Source organism: Sus scrofa, chromosome 1 (assembly GCF_054392235.1).
Source record: "Sus scrofa isolate SSC_HxYL_T2T_F1_AM1 chromosome 1, Sscrofa_HxYL_maternal_Yorkshire_Landrace_v2.0, whole genome shotgun sequence".
Classification (NCBI taxonomy): Eukaryota; Metazoa; Chordata; class Mammalia; order Artiodactyla; family Suidae; genus Sus; species Sus scrofa.
In genome coordinates, this window is record NC_139383.1 from 65,242,513 (window position 1) to 65,262,832 (window position 20,320).

General features: G+C 35.2%; 1 protein-coding gene across 33 annotated transcripts in view; it reads left to right on the top strand.

The window, feature by feature from the left end:
* LOC102160801 (uncharacterized) overlaps positions 1-20,320 on the top strand; it is a 1,256,521-nt gene that overhangs the window by 647,307 nt on the left and 588,894 nt on the right. For 27 of the 33 annotated variants that reach the window (XR_014806243.1, XR_014806209.1, XR_014806241.1 and 24 more), the window contains one exon: positions 5,848-5,907. The exons of 3 other annotated variants lie outside the window; for them this stretch is intronic. Coding sequence is in view for 3 of the 30 variants with exons in the window: in XM_084960967.1 (XP_084817093.1) it covers positions 5,848-5,907; positions 11,834-11,899 (126 nt within the window). In the remaining 27 variants the exon portion in view is untranslated. Of the gene's footprint in view, positions 1-5,847; positions 5,908-11,833; positions 11,900-20,320 lie in introns of all 33 variants that reach the window. 3 more of the 33 variants (XM_084960967.1, XM_084960987.1, XM_084960978.1) reach the window with 1 other exon arrangement.

Consider the following 20,320-nt stretch of genomic DNA (forward strand, 5'->3'; position numbering starts at 1 on the left):
AAATTACCCCCTGAAATTGCACAGCACACAGACCACTACTGTATCCTGTGGCTCTGATTTACTCAGAAGCATAAATGAGCAGTTTTTTGGTATTTAAATACTTGATTTCATTAAATACTCCTAGTTTGCTCTTTAGACCAGCTTTTACCTTCCTACCAACACAATTTTTTCCTATTCTCTAGGAAATGTTATCTTTTGGTGTTTGCGATTCATGCAAGCCATTGCTGTGATTGTTTCTTATCTGAAGTTTCTAGTTTTCTCTGATGCTAGAACCTAACCACTTTTTATCTTCCCCAGTTTTCATAGTAGGTTTCAGAATCCATCACTATCCCTGCTCCTTCTGAGGTGTCTCTTGAGTTGGGGTTAAAGAAAGAAAAATGAGCTACTGACCTAATTCCAGAAGACAGTGCTTTGGAAATATTCATCCAAAGTGGGCATGTGTACACAAATATTAAATTTGAATATGCTTGATTGCTCTTACTTTTTATTCAAGCTATGTTTTTGCTTCCACCTCAATTCTATTTCAATAGGAGTCACCTGTTCTGAGTGTCCTATGTATCTTCCCACTTCTCGTGGGTCTCCTTAGATGTGTCATTTTCTTCTGTCTAGATTTTGTGTTTCAGGTCTAGCTGCTAGGGTGCAATAAATAGCAGCAGTCCCTTCATGAGGATAGATATAGGAGCCAGATGTTTTGTCAGGTGGCCATCCCCTATTAAGGAAAGAGGAAAGAGCTTCTTTTCTCCCTACATCTGGACGGGCCAAAACTCTCCCAGCCTTTGCTGCAACAAATATTTAGTGATCTTTGTCAGCATCTTTCATCTTTCCAGCTGCGCAGAGACCAGGTTGATCAGGTGGTACTTGCAGGGATGCTCATGAAGGATACTCTGCCCATTTTCTCATAGGTTTGCAGATTGTCAAAGGCCAAACAACAGTTGAAGTAGAGGCAGTTTAAGAAGTAAGGTACAATATGGTCAAATGCTGAAAAGTTTTTTTTTTTTTTTTAAAAGCAATCTTTTCAGAACTGAGGGAAAAAATTGTATTTTGACATTTTGAGGATGATTCATGATTTTCCCTTATAGTAATGTTGTGAGATTTCAGGAAAAAAAGCAAGAAACAAGGATAAGGATATAGTAACTGCTAAGAAGAATTGTTCTTCCTAGGGAATCTCTCATAAAAATGGTATGCAGTTATAAAAAATGAACATGGATAGATGTAGACACAGGGTCGGGGTCAAGGGATGTTTTTAATTTCACTGATGGGGGTTCTTGAATATGTTTATACAGATGAACTCAGAGAGAGAGTACATATAGGAGACAGAGGGAGTGCCAAGGACACATAGTTCTGGGGCCAGTGGGGAGGAAATCATAATAACCAAGGTAAAAGAATCCATCTTAAACAGACTAAAGGACACTTCTAAGACAGCTGGAAATGAGGTCAGAGTGAGTAAAATTTCAAAGAAATTTGTATATATGGGGGCAAGACATTAAGGAGATTATGTGTAGTCTTTTTCAGTAAAGTATGAGGCAGGATCATTGGCAAAGAGAAATGAAGGTTTGCAATGGGAGAAACAATGATGTGCTGGCACTGGCTGGCATAGGCTAGAGCAAGAGCTGATTGCTAAGTTTGGGGGAATTTCATGAGCCAGTTGTTAAACATGGTCATTATTACAACATTATTATTTATTACATAAATTTACAGTTAAATTATAATAAACCAAAGGTAAAATACTCAATATTCATTACATCCATACTATCTTCTGTGCTCTTGATGTTATTTTTTTTATCTGTTGTGTCTGAGAACAGGTACAATGTTTTACCGGTGGGAATACCATAAACAATGTGCTCCTTACTACACATATCTTCCCATTCTGCTTTTAGAGGTGTTGTCGATACCTTTAAAATGGGCGATGGTGGAAATCTCTGCAGCTTGAAGATCACTACAAATCTGGGCTTTTTTGTTTTGTTTTGCTTTGCAAAGAGCATATACTGGCAAACTGCTAGGTAAAGTTTTTGAGGATAACAGTAGCCATTGTGAATAAGTACTCTGAGGGGTAGGAAAAAGCTGATTACTGACTGGTAAAGGATAGCCATAGCTGCCTGGGCCGCTCTAGGCAATACATTTGTAAAGGCAGTCTATCCCATGAACAACCCAGGTTTGGAAATAGCAAAATGTTGCCTTGAATTCCTTGGGTACAGGGTCTGCGTGCAGGAATAGGACTGGTGAACTGGAGCATCCTGAGGCCAGTTATAGAGAGGAGTGAACTCAAGAGGAAGGTAACCAGGGGATAAAAGGTGGGAGTGTGGAATCAGAAACCTTAGTGAGTAGAAGCCCAGGCGTCACTGAAATGATGCAGAAGAAAAGAAAAAGGATGCAGAATTGTAATCAGAGAGTTGAATTTTTGAAGTTATTGTTTTATATAAAGCCATTACCAGACCCTGGGTACAATGGTGCTTATGAGTTTCCTCAAGTTATCATGGTTGTGAATATGATGTAGAGGAAGAGTTGCCAGTTTGGATTGTTGGATGAGTTGATCAGATAAGCAGATGGTTCTGGGATGATGGTAAACATTGGAATTGAGAACTGAAAGTGATGGAATAGAGAAATGAGACTGATGTGGGAGTTGAAGTGGAGAGCTGCACTGAGTTGGATCAAAGAGTTCTGGAATTCCTTGTGTCCAAGAAAATCATTCAGTGAGAATGGCTTCTGTGGGAATGCACAGGTGGGGCTACCTTACCAGCCACTGTCATCTTTAAACAATAGCTTCGCTGGGTATAGATGGTGTATTAGGATATATAAGGAAACTGTATTCTTAAGGTAAATATATATATATATATATTGCTTTTTTAGAGCCACACCTGTGGCATATGAAAGTTCCAAGGCTAGGGGTCGAATTGAAACTGCAGGTCCTGGCCTACAACCACAGCTCATACCAATGCCAGAACCTTAACCCACTGAGCGAGGCCAGGGATTGAACCCACAAAATCATGAATACTAGTTGGGTTTGTAAACCACTGAGCCACAAATGGAACTCCTAAAATATTTTTAATGTGTTGCAAAATATTAATTTGCTTAATATTCTGTAGAATTTCTGATAAAATTGACAAACAGTTGTGCGAATATTTGGGGACAGTGACAAGGATGTATCTTTTTAAAAAGATGTTTTTTCTAAGCCACCAGCTTCCTACTGCAGATGGACTTCTCTCTTTTGCATGTTCATAAACAGTTAAGGCAATACACCACTTATTTTTCTCTCTTGATTCATAAATATTTTCAAATTCTTAACATTGCAGCATATTTTCCAGAATTTGTTTTAGTATTTGTTATGTTTTGCTCACTTTACTATTCCTTCTAGGTGTCATTTCCTTTTCCACCTTTAGTAAGGGTGTCATGTTAAGCTCTATAGAGCATTAGCTCTGAATTCAACCTTGCATTTTTGATATAAGGAGATATATAAAACATCATTTTATCCTTTAGTGTTGCATCCTCTTATAGCAGTTTTCACCATTATTTTTTTGCTAATGTTTTAAAAGTAGGCACTTAACTCATATTTCTTCATGATGTACTTTTCAAGATGTGGGTGACATTATTGAACAGGTTTATTTGTAATAACACATTTTCTGAAAACTTGTGTCTAAATCTCTTGCTCCATGCTACTCACCTGGGAATCAAAACCCAGCAGTGTAACAACAGGTTATTCTCTATCTACATTTTCTCATTCATTACAAATATAGCCATGGTTTTAACGAGGGCCAATGGCTTAACCCACATGATTGATTTGGAACCTTTTGATAGGTCAGTGCCTGGGTATCAAGGCATCTATCCCTTAAGTCTCTTTAGCAGAGTGTTTTTACACAAGGCTATGCAAAGAAGGAGAAGAAAAGTATCCTGAGTGTAAGTGTGTATGTCTGTGCATGAATTTATGAGAAATAATCTTTTTTTTACACACACACACTCAATATCTCCAAGCATTTTCCATTTTATTTTTTACATGAAAGTAAACACTTAAAACTGAATATTTAGTCATTCATATTGCTATGTAGTTTAGTTAGTCTTTTGCAATTGCTATCTGAAAATGATGAGAATTTTAATAAGCCATCAGAGAGAACATAGTCCTTTTAAAGTCCACACCAAGTCTGGATGAGTGGTTTGGGAAACTTGGGCATCAACAGTGTGCCAGGTGTTTGAAGGGTGAACAATGCTTTCACCTCCATAACTGTGGGAGGCAGTTTGATGTGGTGAAAAATATTAGACTTGGAGTCCCACAGTCATGAGTTTCAACTTGGCTTTGCCTTACCCTATAATTTCTAGCAAGCTGTTTAACATATCTAAATCTCAGAGAAGATCTATAATTTTGGGATATTGACATCTTCTCAACTGTTTTGGAAAGGTTTATCAGAGGTATTTTATTAAACATCCTTGTAGTGCACCTGGCACAGCGTAGGCCTTCAATAAATAGGAGTTTCCACATCTCTAATATTCTGAAAGTAAAAATTGCATCACTTTGCAATGACCTATCAAGATGCTAAAACATTGCAGTATCTATCGCTTTAATTTCTAAAATCTGAATTAGATTTCAACATAAAAAGTCTTAGAAAAAAAGTGGTTAGTGTTTACAATTCAGATTTCTTAAAAGCACATACATAGTTTAAGAAATACCTACACAGAAAACAATGAACTATTAGTGAAAAAGAAAAATTGTTTAAATGGCAATCTTTCTAATAGTCTAGGTGTAATAGCCATTAAACTGAATTAGTAAGTTTTTTCTTATGAAAGATTTGCTGCTTTATTCTTACCTCTGAAAAAATATTTTATTTTCACCAAGTGATTAAACTATAGGGTTTTATTTTTGAATCTTAGAATTTTTTAAATTGTAAAATATCATCAATTTTATTATTAATAACCTAAAAACGATTACTGATCTTACTAAAATATCTTTCTTCTTTGGTATTATTTTCTGCTAGATTAAAATCTTAAGGTGACATAATAAAATATTTCTTCCTCTTGTTTCAATAACCTGCTAAGATAATCACTGTGTACTGTTGGTCAGTTTATTTAATGTTATTGACATGAATTATTATAATGTTATAATTTCTCTTATGTTTACGCTTTCTGTCAAATAATACTTTGATGTTAATAATCATTACTGGAATTTACACAGTAACACTATTTCAGAAGTGAAAGAAAAATATTTTAACTTTTCAGTAAAGTAAATCTTAACTGAAACTTAATAGGCTTCATTTTATTTAGATGAAAGTTATTCTATAGGACAATTAACTATATTATTTATATAACTAAACTGGCCATTAGAAACCAGATCTATTTGTTTTCTATATCTTGCACCATCAATTATAAAATCACATGAATTGTAGATTTATTTAAAATACATAATATATATTCTACTGTCAAGATCATCTGTGTTATAAATAGGGGTGTGTCCACAAATGCAAATTTTTAAGAAGGAAAAATGGCTGATTTTCCCAAGTAAAAACAACAATAAAAGGTAATTGGCTGAAATTTCTTTAAAAAATAAGAGGGAATCATATTACAACTTTGCTTAAAAATTATTTCTGTTTAGGTGTTTTAGAAAGTCCAAGCTTTTTGAACAGAAAACAGTCTTTTAGGAAAGTATCTAATCCTATCCTAGCATTGGTTGCTAGGAGAATATTTGATGCAAATTAATCAGTAAACATCTAGCAGCCAGCTACCTGAGGAGAAGGGGAGGGGGAGAGACTTAGAAGCTGGCCAGCAGGGAAACCGCTGATGGGAAAATGACTGTTGAGGGTTTTTTATACACACCAGCGGCATCACACTGTGATATGAATTTTTTTTTCTCTATCATTCTTGTAGGTAAGGAGGAGAAAAGGAACAAGAAAAATTGGAAAGATAAATGTGGTCTTTCCAGTGAAGGTGAGCTTGATTTTTTTTTTTTCTGTTGAACTCTGATAAGACAGCAAAGATTAGATTAATTAATGATTAATAACAAATTAAAATTAGTGAGAATGGAATAGGGTACCTAGTTCTACCTAGATATTTGTATTTAAATTTTACTCTGCATTCATCATGTGTCCCATTTGAAAATAATGTTTCTATGAACTACAGTATCAGAAGGGTTTGAGTGTAAAAAAGGGCCTTCCTTATTTAAAATTTCATCTAAGACAAGATCCTAGAACATTTTAAAGAGAATTAAGGATAAAAAGCTAGCCATTTTAAAATAAAGTTTCTCCTTTAATGTAGCCACAAAATACAAAATAAACTTGCCTTCTTTCTTAAATTTTAATGGAATTTAGATGTGTCTCAGAGAGATTTATGGCCTTGAGCACTAGTCATACCCATGGAAGCAATATATCAGCCTTAGTAGAGCTGAAGAAGTTTATACACAAGGAAATATTACCTTGGTTTGCTGGACTTGGATTAATTTCTAACCTTCAGTTTTTTCAAATTTTATTTTGATTTTTACTTTTGAAAAAAAAACCCAAAATTGGAATTTAATTTATAGAATTTTCACTTTGAAATGAATATGTGAACATAGATGCTTTATGTTTAGAAATTATTATCCATGGGGCCATATATACATAATATTCTACAAAAGCTGCAAAAAAAGTAAAACAATGAAAAACTTTATTAGTGTTATGTAAACCTAGTCAAATATTTTTTAAAAATAGGAACAAATTTCACATGGTTAGAGAGGGTTTTTTTTTTTTTACTAAAAATAAATCTTTTGAACTTTTCTATGATAAGGAATTTAATTTTATTTATATTATTTTCTCTTTTAAATGATTTCCACGTACACATATTAGAGTCATACCATCTATTTTAATCATAATTCAAGGTTAAAAGTCGTTAAATCTGCTCACAATTTTGCCACACCTGGTGCTTGATCTTAGTTCTAAGATGTTGACTAAGATTGTTTATTTTCTATTCTGCATAAAGTTATTATGATGTGTTCAATACATTTAACTTTGAAGCCATTTTCCAATTATCTGGCAGTAACCTATACAGAATATTACCTCATTTCCTTTCTTTCAGTTATTCCTATGTAAATCTCCCAATATAGAGAGCACACAAAAATAAAATAAAATTGTTGCTAGGGGCTGTGAACCTTAAAGTGAGAGGTTAGACCCTGACCTCAAAGAGATTACTATCTGCTTTCAGAGTTAAAGTTAAAGCAAATAAGAAGAAACAATAAATGCAAGTGATACATTTTTTGTGTGGATCATGTTCTAGAGACGTTTGGAAACAAGAGTGTGTAGACATTGCTCCAACATCTCTAGGAACCAGGGTAGGCTCCACAAAAGGGCTGAACTTTTGGAAGCTAAGGAATAAGGAGGAGTTAGAGGCACCCAGAGAGCCTTATGTTGGACAATTAAATGTCAAATAAGCAGCTGCTATCACTTATTTGCCTTTGCAAATAATACTGAAAATGATATTTTTTGCAAATGAATTGAACTTACTCATTTTTTGGTATAGCCGCATATTGTATTCTCTCATGAAACACAAGAAAAAAATAACTAGATAATTATTATTTGTGATTAATAAAAATATGTCATATATGTTAAAAATACATTTTATATGTAGCAAGGTCCAAGGTTACAGAAGTGCTATCTATACAGACACAAACAGTTTGAAACAAAAGGGAATTTAATTAAGGGATTTTTTTTATACCCCATTATTGAATTGCTATTTACCTGAATTGATTTGTTTTCAAAATATTGTTATTACTATTATTTCAAAACATCTGCATGAAAAGATACATAAAATTGAAAAAGTATAACATCCACAAACAATTTTAAAAAATACTGAGGAGTTCCTGTGGTGGCACTGTAGAAACACATCCAACTAGTAACCATGAGTTTGCGGGTTCAATCCCTAGCCTTACTCAGTGGTTTAAGGATCTGTTGTTGCCCTGAGCTGTTGTGTAAGTTGCAGATGTGGCTTGAATCCTGCTTTTCTGTGGCTGTGGTGTAGGCAGGTAGCTGTAGCTCCTATTTGACCCCTAGCCTGGGAACCTCCACGTGCCGCACATGTGACCCTAAAAAGCAAAAAAAAAAAAAAAAAAAGCTGACCTAAAATTCTTCAATAACAATATATTAATGTCTTTAAAATATAATGAATCTACATATACAGTATAAGAGGAGAATTGTTTCTATTTATTCTTTTTCTAAGGAAAAGTAGATCACCTTAGTGCTCTGTATTCTCTTATAGTTGATCATGTGAAAGAGGCCCATACTGAGTGGTTATAATTTGGCTATTTTAATTGCTTATATGAAAGTTGTCCATCTGAATGCTTATAATTACCATGTAAAGTATACCTTTATTTCAGGGCAAACTTCTCTCCTATGTACTGGTTTGCCTCACATGCACTATCTCAATCCTTCCAAACCTAAACTCCTCTATATTTACTCTTTTTCGGGTGCAACTCATAGTAGTCAGTGACGTCACATTTACCCAGGTGTACAAGACAGGCTCTTGGGAATGACACTTGACCATCATTCTGAGAGCCATTTGATCTCCAATTTCTATTACATAGACTCTTTGCATATTTTCATAATTGATTTCAAGCTTATGATAGTTAATTTTATGTGTTAATTTGACTGGGCTGAGGAATGCCTGAACATTTGGTTAAATAGTCTAGGTGTGTCTGTGAGGATGTTTCTGGATAAAATTAGCATTGAAGCAGTAGATCAAGTAACATAGATTTCCTTCCCTAGTATAGTTGGGTCCCATTCAATCTGTTGGAAGCCTGAATACCACAAAAATCCCAATTCTCCCAAGAGTAAGAAGGAATTCCTCCTGCCTGACTGCTTTCAAAGTAACATTGGTATTTTTCCCTGCCTTTGGACTGAAATTGAAACAAAGACTCTTCCTGGGTGTCAAGTCTTCTGGCCTTTGGAGAGCTCTCCTAGCTCTCTAATCTCTCCAGCTTGCCAACTGTAGATTACATTCTATTGGTTCTGTTTCTGGAGGACTCTGAATATCATAAGTCCTTGGCACTTCTCTTCTTGGATTTTGTATTACTCCCTTAAATCCTGTCCTTTTTCTCACCCTTTCCATATACCTAATATATACCTGCCCGTATTATATTATAATATAATTATATTATATAAGATATAATTATATAATATATAATTATATTCTCAAATTAAAATCTCTAGGCTTTTTCCTTGCTTAAAATTCTTCTTGTCTCCTCATTCATTTTAAGATAAAGAATAACTACTAACATGCCAAATAAAGCACCTTAGTGATCCAGGCCAGCCTTGTATACCCTAGGTTTTTCTTTCCAACAAAACTGAAAAATTCCAGTTTCCTGAACCCAGTTGCTGCATCTTTACATGATCTACTCAGTCTACCTATATTGTCACTTCTTTCACTTGCCTATTGTCCATTCCACACCTGGCCTATGTTGTATTTTCTTCTAGAAGCCTTCTCTTAGGCTCTTCTCCTCCCATCTCTTTGATGTCCTCTTTTGTAGTATGAGGTTGTAATACTTGATTGTTAACACCCATATTTCAGATGAAATGATAAAATCCTTGAGGATAGGAATTTTATTGAATTATTGTACTCAATGCCTAGCATGGAGCAGAGCATATAGTGAGTATTTATTATAGTTTTGCTGAATAAAAGAATGAATGGACCTCATCCATATCAATTAAATTCATTTTTAACCCACACTTTCATATTTAACATTGAAAAGACATTTCAGAAATTCATCTAATTTCGAATTTAGTTCTCTCCACTATTTATATTATTTATTTACTCTGCCACATTACTCCACTCTGTGCCTCCAGATACTGATCTTTGTAAACTTGATTAATTGGCCTCCATGCTCTCTGGCCTAAGATTGAGTTCAACCAATAGTAGGTGTAGGCAAAAGATTAGAGACCAGAAGTTGAGGGAGGCTGGGGTTTTATTCCTATGGCACCTTCCCAAACATGGCAGCAGAGGCCTTGCACTCTCCCAGATCTCCGTGGCTCTCTTCCTAAGGACTAGTACCTGCTTCCTCCCCTTGCCCTTTGGACTCAATTCCCCACTATTAGCCTGAGAGTACTTTCTATTTCTAGTTTCATTTAAGCTTGTCTATTGCTTCCTTAAACTTTTCTCAATTACTCTGTTGGACAGGGCCCCCAGCTTCCTGCCAGGAGGATGACTAATGCAATACAAAGCCTTTCCTCCTCTATTCTATTTTAAAAATTCAAACTTGATAATACAGTAACTCCACCAACTAGGTCATATATTGGGCTCATCAAACATATTAAATGTTCCAGTCACTATATATAAGCCAAACCATACTATCATGGGGAATCTAGTATTCTTTTTTTAAAGATAATTAAAAGAACCATATAGCTTTAAAAGGCTTTTCAGTTTAAAAGATAGGTTCAAATGCATTATCTCAATCATCTCTTTTGTAAATACCATACTAGCAAGCAGCAGAAATACTCAAATATACAGTTTTGAAAGGCTTATTTCAATTTTATTAAACTTAAAAAAATTTAATTAAAATCATGTTAAAAATAATCATTTTCATCAGAGCTACTTAGAAATAGGACATCTATCCCAACTTAGTATCAGTTAGGACCCATGTCTCCTTTGTGCCTAAGCAATCCCCTCCCATCATGGAGTTGGGCACCATATTAACTCAAGACTGCCAGGGCAACTTTCAGCCTCTTTGTGTGTGTTCCACTAATGATCTTTTGCCCACACTAAATGCAATACTTGGAAAAACCGTGTTCTCTTGAGTGCTGCAGACAATGTGTATAAGCCTATATTCCAAAAAGCATCACCAGATACGTTTTGTAGACACTGTATCGTGCTGCCTGCCACGGGGAAAAAGCTCTAGAGCTCTTCATTGTCTTTCTCAGAAGGAGAGCACTACCTGCTGCCCTTGTTTCTCCAGAGTTGCCATCCTTCTCCTTGTCTAATTCCCAGGAAATCATTGAAGCACCCCAGCGTAGCCTGGCTTATACTGTAGCTGGTGGTGCAATCTTCCTTTTTCTGGCCTTTTCCTATTTTCATCAAAAATATAAATATGATGTATGTAGACTTAAAAAAAATTTGGAGAGGATGGATATGCTTTCATGATCAAACACTTTTGAAAAGGAGAAACTTTGTGTCTGGGAAATTCTGGCAAACAAACTAGCATAATCTTCAGTCCTCTGGGGTTCCAGAGGTCAAATTATCTTATGCATATAAGGTAAAAGGACTGAATAGGTTGCCCACAAGAGCTCCTATTCTGGAAAGCTACTTTTAAAGGGTTTAAAATTCCAGAGGATTCTTGCAGAAGCAACTGAGTTTTCTGAGAGCTTCTTCAGCTATATTATGTATGTACAGTGCACTCGAAAAACACCGTGAATATATTCTTTAAATTTTTTAATAGAATACCTTGTATACATCTGGTAGGATATTAAAAAGACACTCTTTTTAAGTATGTCATTAAAATTTGATAAAAGTACACAATGAGATTGGTCTCCAGACTGCATCAGTGTACAGAGAATTTGATGAATGTCTAGTCCTATGCCCATATTAAACTAGTAGAACAGAAACAGCAGAACACAAAAGGAATTTAATGCATATGCTCTGTCCCTTGTTAAGTCTTCAAATCTAGATTGAGACTCTGTAGTGTCCTGAAAGGTCCCAGATGCAAAGTCAAGTATAATGACTGAAGTTTCCCCCAGGCCCTCTTAATTTCACCGAGGAAAATTGCAGGATGTATTGGATAATATATGCATTCAGTAACAATTTCTTCAAGTCTATGAACATTTCAGTTCCAATTCCAATTTAAACAATCAGCTAGTCAAAGCATATTATCAACCATGAATTCTGTATGTTTTGTAATCAGACCCAGACTGGGAGTGTCTCAAGAGAAAGACTGAGCCACAGAGGCAGAATCCCACAGGTGTTTCAGGTCAGTAATGATCAGGGTAATATTCAAGTACTTACTGATACCACCTACAACCTCAATGGTATCAGCACATCCTGGCTAAATTTTGGTTTTGGCATCAGTGGAAGTTTGTAATGGAAGCAACAAAATTCTAACCAAGGCTAGAGAGCCACAGAGAGTGGATAGAAACCTGATAAGTGGGAGATCCAACAAGTAGGACACAGTAAGTCAAGTCCTGGCATACTATTTGCTGAGGCATTTGGTGTGGCTATGATGGAAGCACTCAAAGGCACCAATATAGTGATGAAAACAAAATAGAACAAACAGAAAAGAACAAAGTACTATAAAGTATACTCTATATAAAGTTTATTTATTTATTTTTGCATGGGAAATACTTTGTTGTTGTTGTAATATTTTTTTTATTTTAAGTAATTTTCATTTTTTCCATTATAGCTCGTTTACAATGTTCTGTCAATTATCTACATTACAGCAAAGAGACCAGTCACACATACACATATGCATTCTTTTTCTCACATTATCCTCTGTCATGCTCCATCATAACTGACTAGATATACTTCCTAGTGCTATACAGCAAACTCTCATTGCTTATGCATTCCAAAGGCAATAGTTTGCATCTATTAACCCCAGATTTCCAGTCCATCCCACTCCCTTTCCCACCCCCTTGGCAACCACAAGTCTGTTATCCAAGTCCATGTGTTTCTTTTCTGTGGGAAGGTTCATTTGTGCCTTATATTAGATTCCAGATATAAGTGATATTATGTGGTATTTGTCTTTCTCTTTCTGATTTACTTCACCCAGTGAGAGAGTCTCTAGTTCCATCCATGTTGCTGCAAATGGCATTATTTTGTTCTTTTCAACCACTGAATAGTATTCTGTTATGTGTATATACCACATTTTCTTAATTCATCTGTTGATGGACATTTAGGTTGTATCCATGTCTTGGCTATTGTGAATTGTGCTGCAATGAACATGCGAGTGCATGTGTCTTCATCAAGGAAAGTTTTGCCCAGATATATGCCCAAGAGTGGGATTGCTGGGTCATATGGTAGTTCTATGTGTAGTTTTCTAAGTTACCTCCATACTGTTTTCCACAGTGGTTGTACCAATTTACATTCCCACCAAAGTGTAGGAGAGTTCTCTTTTCTCCACACCCTCTCCAGCATTTGTTCTTTGTGGACTTATTAATGATGGCCATTCTGGGAGTTCCCGTCATGGCTCAGTAGTTAACGAATCCAACTAGGAACCACGAGGTTGTGGGTTCAATCCCTGGCCTTTCTCAGTGGGTTAAGGATCCAGCATTGCCACGAGCTGTGGTGTGGGTCGCAGACGCGGCTCGGATCCTGCGTTGCTGTGGCTGTAGCATAGGCTGGTGGCTATAGCTCCAGTTCGACCCCTAGACTGGGAACCTCCATATACTGCAGGAGTGGCCCAAGAAATGGCAAAAAAGACAAAAAAAAAAAAAAGATGGCCATTCTGACTGGTGTGAGTGGTACCTCATGCAACTGACAAGGGCTTAATCTCTAAAACATACAAACATCTTATACAACTCAACAGCAAAAAAGCCAAAAACCCAACTGAAAAATGGGCAAAAGACCAGAATAGACATTTCTCCAAAGATAAACAGATGGCCAACAAGCACATGGAAAAATGTTCAACATCACTGATTATTAGAGAAATGCAAATCAAAACTACTCTATATAAAGTTTAAATGCAATAGAAGCTATGAAAGGAGGAAGAGCATCAATCATTTTTTCAATTCCCGAAACAATGACAAGAGCTTCAGTTTACTTTGAAGCCTCATTCAGAATAAATTGATTATCATCTGGAAAAGAAGGAATTTTTCAGTCACTGCCATAACCCTAAACATTTTTAGCAAAAATATGTTGCCATAACTTTAGTATTTGGTAATTGCAGAAAATGGCAGAGGTCAAAATGAATACCGTGCTAACCAACAACTGGGTCCTTGGGTAAGCCAGGACCTTTTGAGGATATAAAACAGAGAATTCAAGGATCCTAACTAAATTGGCAGAGAGATGAAAGTGAGTATTCAAGGAATGGAAGCTGTGTTTTTCCAGGAGAGTCTCAGCAGGTTAAAGCAGGAGTCTAGCACATGGTGTTTTCTGGGTGAACAGGCAAGATAAGCCAAGTCTGCAAAAACTTCAGCAATGGAAGTGGAGTCAGGAAGGGAGTGGAGTCAGGAAAACCAGGTGGCTGACCTCAGGTTGATATGACTAGGGATGGATATAAGGTGACAATTTTGCTAAAGTTTTTGTGAAAGTTTTTTTTTTTTTTTTTTTTAAGTGACAGAAAATAGTCAAATTGCTCACAATTGCCTTCCTACTAGATGACCAGTGCCAGCTAAAAGTGGATTTTGTTAACCGAGTCCTAGTTAGCCATCGTGGGAGGCCTTTAACAGTTGAGTTTGAATGTTTATCCTAAGAAAACAAATACTGATGCTTCTATAGAACACTTCTACTTCAAAAGGAAATGTTAAATAATAGCATTTAGACATCATCAGAAGTTGGCCTGAGAAATGTCCATTTCCACATCAAGTTATGCATAGGTGTAGATATTATCTACTCCTTATTAGACTAGATTTCCTATGGTAAAGTTCCCTTCCATGGGGTCTATGCACCTTCATCCATTGGTGGGTTGTATCTGTAATTCTCATTGCCGGCTGCTTTTAACAAACTTATACACTGCCTTTTACTGAGTGGTTCATCTATCACCCAGTCCAGTATCATGTTATAGTCTATAATTCTCTTCATAAATGATCCTGTGACAGAAAAGAGCCTGGAAATTTCCTTCCCAATGTGGTTAGGGAATATGGTGTAAAAATATTGCTATAGCAGCTAAAATCAGTCCCAGATTCTCTTATAGGATATAGCCCAGAATAGGTGATCGGTTTGTTGAAGGGAGGCATCACCACTAGCACAGTGTGCACTACATGTATTCAAATTCTTTTCTAAGAGTAAAATTCACTCTTTAAGACCTTTTAAAATGCTTCCTTGACTAGGCTAGAAGCACACATGTGTCACTACTCAGGGCAAATTCCTTCTAGCCCAAGTGTCTTACCAGACCTTCTTAGGAGTGGGTGCCTTGTTCTAGCTAAGTGCTTGCTTTCTTTATGAAAAGCAATGGGACATTATACTAAAAAAGAAATAAAACTCTCTTGGCTATGAGATATGGCTCTGTTTCCCAGAGCTTACAAAGGAAACTCGTTTCATTTAGTATTTCATCATATTTACTTAGTTTTAAAAATTATGTCACTTTGTGAAGAATTCTGTTGATAATCTCTATTGTAACATCATGTGACCAACAATTCATAGTTCATAAATAATCTAAAAGAGAGATCACAAATATTGTCTATAAAGGGCCAGAGAATAAATTTGGAGGTCAATGCAGGACATACCAGTCTCTGTGGCAACTGCTGAGTTCTGCCTTAGCAGCCTGAAAGCAGCCCTAACCAATACGAAAAACAGAATGGTGTAGTTGTATTTCAATACACTTTTATTTGCAAAACAGACTATGGGCCAGATTTGACTCATGTACTGTTTTTTGTCGATCTCTACTTTAGAAGATAATACAGAAGTATGGCCTTAAAAAATGGCATTCACTATTTTTGCCTGACAAATTTCAGCCAGGGATAATATTCCCCTCCCTAGGATTCACTGCTCAAATGAATTTAAATGATAGTGATATTGGTTTCTTGTATTTCAACCTGGCAGCTTGTATAGGTGGGAGAAAAAATTTTTTCGGTAATTTATTGCTTATCGTTTTGATGTATTAGTTTCTATTTAACTTCATATAAGAAAAATGAATTCATAGTATAAAATGGTGTGGCTAATTAGGAAGATCAGTCAGTAAGTAATAGTTATACTGAGATATGCAAAAGTAGCTAGATATTTTTTATTTAGTAGTTATACCCATTAAGTAGATCAGTGGTGTTGGAGAGATGCAGCATTTAACAGATCCCACTCCTATAGAAGAAAGGAGGGTTTTTAAACTGTACATTACACAGTGTCACATTATATAAAGTTATTGCTACATCAGGTGACACAGAAGAAACTGATATTACATGACGAGATGCAAATTCAAATGGAAAATTTGGAGCATACAAATGGATTAAACACCCTTGAAAATCAGGTAGAGTACAATTCCAAAGGATTTTAGGTCATTCAGAAATGCTATTACCTCCCACATAAGAAATGTAGACTGTTTTGTTAGTGATCACAGTGAAGCATGAAATTGGGGAGGAAGACTATTAATGGGTAAGTTAGGGTAAGAAATCAGAAATATTATTTTAAGGTGGAATGTTGTGACAAATACGTGGCAAAATGTGAAATTACCTCTCAGAAAAATCTGTGTTTATTTTCAGTCACTATTTACAGTATGGAAAATGTATTATGACTGGAAAATCTCACTTGAAAAGTTCTTAGCCTAAAAATCTCACAAATTTTTTCAAAGTAGGTCTACCATTGTCTATACATGCTGCCAGATTCTTCTTGGAAAGCAATTTATATATCATATAAAATGCATACTTTTTTATAAAATAGCTTTTTACAGTGTTTTAGAAGCAGATTTTCATTTCTCTAGATATTGTTAAGCCACTTATGAAATCTAATGGAGGGATAAGTCAACAAATGTGTTAAGGCTGAAATGCTTTGCAAATACTACTTATGTAGTAAATGTTTAATATCTGGCAAACTCTCTTCTGATTAAAAAGATAGTCTTGATTGTGGTAGATGGTTGTCCATCAGAAGAATTAAGCTTTTTCTTTTTTTAATATTTTTAATACATTATGTCAGATTACTTCATTGAAACCACTCTCTTTAATTTCTCTTAAGAAAAGTTTGCTTGATTGCTTGATTCTTCTTGTATCTTTAGTTTTTTTTTTTTTTTCCTTAAGTAAAGAAATGGTTATTTGATGTTTAAAATGGAAGATCTGGCAAATGGAGCCAATAATTGAAGATTATTACATGCTATATCTTATATAACCATGTGTTATAAGTATTAGAATTATTACTATTATTTTTATTATTATTATTATTGTTTTGTTTTGTCTTTTTGTCATTTCTTGGGCCGCTCCCACAGCATATGGATGTTCCCAGGCTAGGGGTCTAATCGGAGCTGTAGCTGCCAGCCTACGCCACAGCCACAGCAACGCGGGATCTGAGCCGCGTCTGCGACCTACACCACAGCCCACGGCAATGCCGGATCCTTAACCCACTGAGCAACGGCAGGGATCGAACCCTCAACCTCATGGTTCCTAGTCGGATTCGTTAACCACTGCGCCATGACGGGAACTCCTAGAATTATTTTTGATAAAATGTATTTACTGTGGGAAATTAGAAACATTGAAATTTTAAAGTGTAGTGCACAGCCAAAGGATGGTAAAAAATTTAGTAGAAGGTTATAAAATCTTTGCTCTGAAAATTTAAATACCAATACTCTGATGATAGTTTAAGAAAAATGTTTTTGCAAGTAATTTTTGGCTGAGTTCTTCATTTAACACATTGGTAACACTTACCACTCCTTTGTATCATCACTAGCAAGTAACAGTACTTTGCAGTTTGAGGTTGCGTGGCACATGCTTTATCTTTTTATTCCTACCTGTTGCCTACTCACCTAAACACCATAGTCCCTTGCCCAATCTCTTTTCAGGTATCTTGGGTATACAATAAATATATTTTAGAATAAGTGAATGTAGTAAAAAGCCAAATCTGCATATAATATTCTCTACAGGAACAATGGGGTTTTCTTAAAAAACTGTAACTCTTTTTAGATCTTTAATTATCAAAATCACTTACCGGCTAGGTAATAGTACTCCAAAATAATGTCATCAGAGAGTCGGTTTAATGTAGTCTAAAATCATGCATGAAAATTATTGCAGAATATTTCCATTTTTAGTTCTTAATATACTTAAAATGATTTATTTGCACATCTGTATATTTATCAGCTTGTTTTAGATTTTATTTTTAAAATGTTTCTATACTCTAAATCTTAAATGGGTTTCTTTAAAAAGTACATAATGTACATACCAGATGCTACAAATCTGAAATGCATTTTATTTGAAATGAGTATCTATTATTCAAAATAATAGTTGAAATATATAGAGCCCTTATATTTCAAAATTTAACCTTTCACTGAATTGATTAAAAGCATATAATATGACTTTGAAGTATTTTGAAAAACCTGACTACTGAAAATCAATCAAATTATTTTTGTTGTTTGGTAATGTAAAACAGTTGCTCCATTTTTCAAAGACTGTGATTATCCTGTGCACCCTGCCAATGAATAGATTTAGTAGAAACCATAAGCTGTGGAGAAGAACCATTAATAAGAAAGAATCAAAAACAAAGGAACGTAAGTGGGTTAATTACAGTAAATATGATTTAAGCATCTGTTTAGGCTTTCAAGGGACTACAAAAGGGAATTTGAGAGATATTAAAATCTAAACCCAAATTAACAAAACTCAAAGATGGATAGAACTCTTTTCTGAGCATGATGAGCACTTATTATTTTTTATTTAAATGTAGACTTGGAAATGGACAATAAGCAGTAAATACGCCTTTTTTAAAAAGGTAGTATAAATATTTTACCTAAACCCTTTCTATAATAGCTGCCATATAGAATCTATTACAGAATAGAGTCATATAGATATGATCACAGGACCAAGGCACACAAGTTTAGAAATATTTAAAAATGAATTCCTGGCACAAAATGAGGTATTTTCATATGATAATTGCACATTTCTTTATTTTAATGATTTTTATTTTTTTCCATTATAGCTGGTCTATAATGTTCTGTCAATTTTCTACATTACAGCAAGGTGACATTATCATGCTCCATCATAAGTGACTAGATATAGCTCCCAGTGCTACACAGTAGAATCTCATTATTTATCCATTCTAAAGGCAATAGTTTGCATCTATTAACCCCAAGTTCCCAATTCATCCTGCTCCCTCCCTCTTCCCCGTGGCAACCAAAAGTCTATTCTCCAAGCCCATGCATTTCTTTTCTGTGGAAAGGTTCATTTGTGCCATATATTAGATTGCAGATATAAGTGCTATCATGTGGTATTTGTCTTTCTCTTTCTGACTTACTTCACTCAGTATGAGAGTCTCTAGTTCCATCCATGGTGCTGCAAATGGCATTATTTTGTTCTTTTTCGTGGCTGAGTAGTATTCCACTGTGTATATATACCACATCTTCTTAATCCATTCATCTGTTGATGGACATTTAGATTGATTCCATGTCTTGGCTATTGTGAATTGTGCTGCAATGAATATGAGGGTGCATGTGTCTTTTTCAAGGAAAGTTTTGTCCGGATATATGCCCAAGAGTAGGATTGCTGGGTCATATGGTAGTTCTACGTATAGATTTCTAAGGTACCTCCATGCTGTTCTCTATAGTGGTTGTACCAATTTACATTCCCACCAAAAGTGTAGCAGAGTTCCCTTTTCTCCATGCCTCCTCCAGCATTTGTTATTTGTAGACTTATTAATGATGTCCATTCTGACCAGTGTGAGGTGGTACTATGTGGCTCACAGCATAACTAGTTGGCATTGCTAATTACAGATTTTTAAATGACGTGTAATTTTTTTAAACTTTTTGGCTAAGCTTCTAAATACTATCGGTAGTTATAGTATTTATGATCAGGTACTACTTTTGATTTTAATATATTTTCTTTGGGTCAGTTATCTGATTGGTTCTTTTAAGTATACCATGGATGTGTGAATATTTCATGGGCATTCTTTTAATTTATTTAATTATTTCATTTATTAGTATATGATGCAGTTATTCTAAGCCCTTACTTAATTTTAACTAGGTCTTTCTGATTTCAAAAGATAGTCTTCCTAATATGCATATCTGATTATGTTTTGCTTCCTTTTGAATTATTTAGTGGCCTTTCATCCCAACAGAATAAAATCTAAATTTCTCTGTATGACAGAAAAAGCCCTTTATCTCACTTATTTCTTTCAAACCTCCACTGTGTCTCTATATATAACATATTATCAGCTAATCCATAATAGAAAAATATTGTGACTCCCTAACTTGGCACGCCCCCTCACACTTTTGTAACTTACTAGCTTTGACTAGGTGGTCAATCAGTTGTAAGTTAATTGGAATAAGAACTGAAATGTTTAAAGACTAGAAGAAATTGTTACTGAGTGAAAATAGTTGTCTAATACATCCTGCAATTTGTCTTGGTGAAGTTAAGAGTGCTGGGGGGAAATTCAGTCATTATATTTGACTCTGCGTCTGAGGCCTTTCAGGACACTACAGTTTCAATCTAGATCTGAAGGCTTATCAAGGTATAGAGCTTAGGCATTAAATTCTTTTTGTGTTCCAATGTCGGTTTTGTTCACCTCAGTGTTCCTGGCACATGGTAAATATTCAATAAATACTTGTTAAATGTTC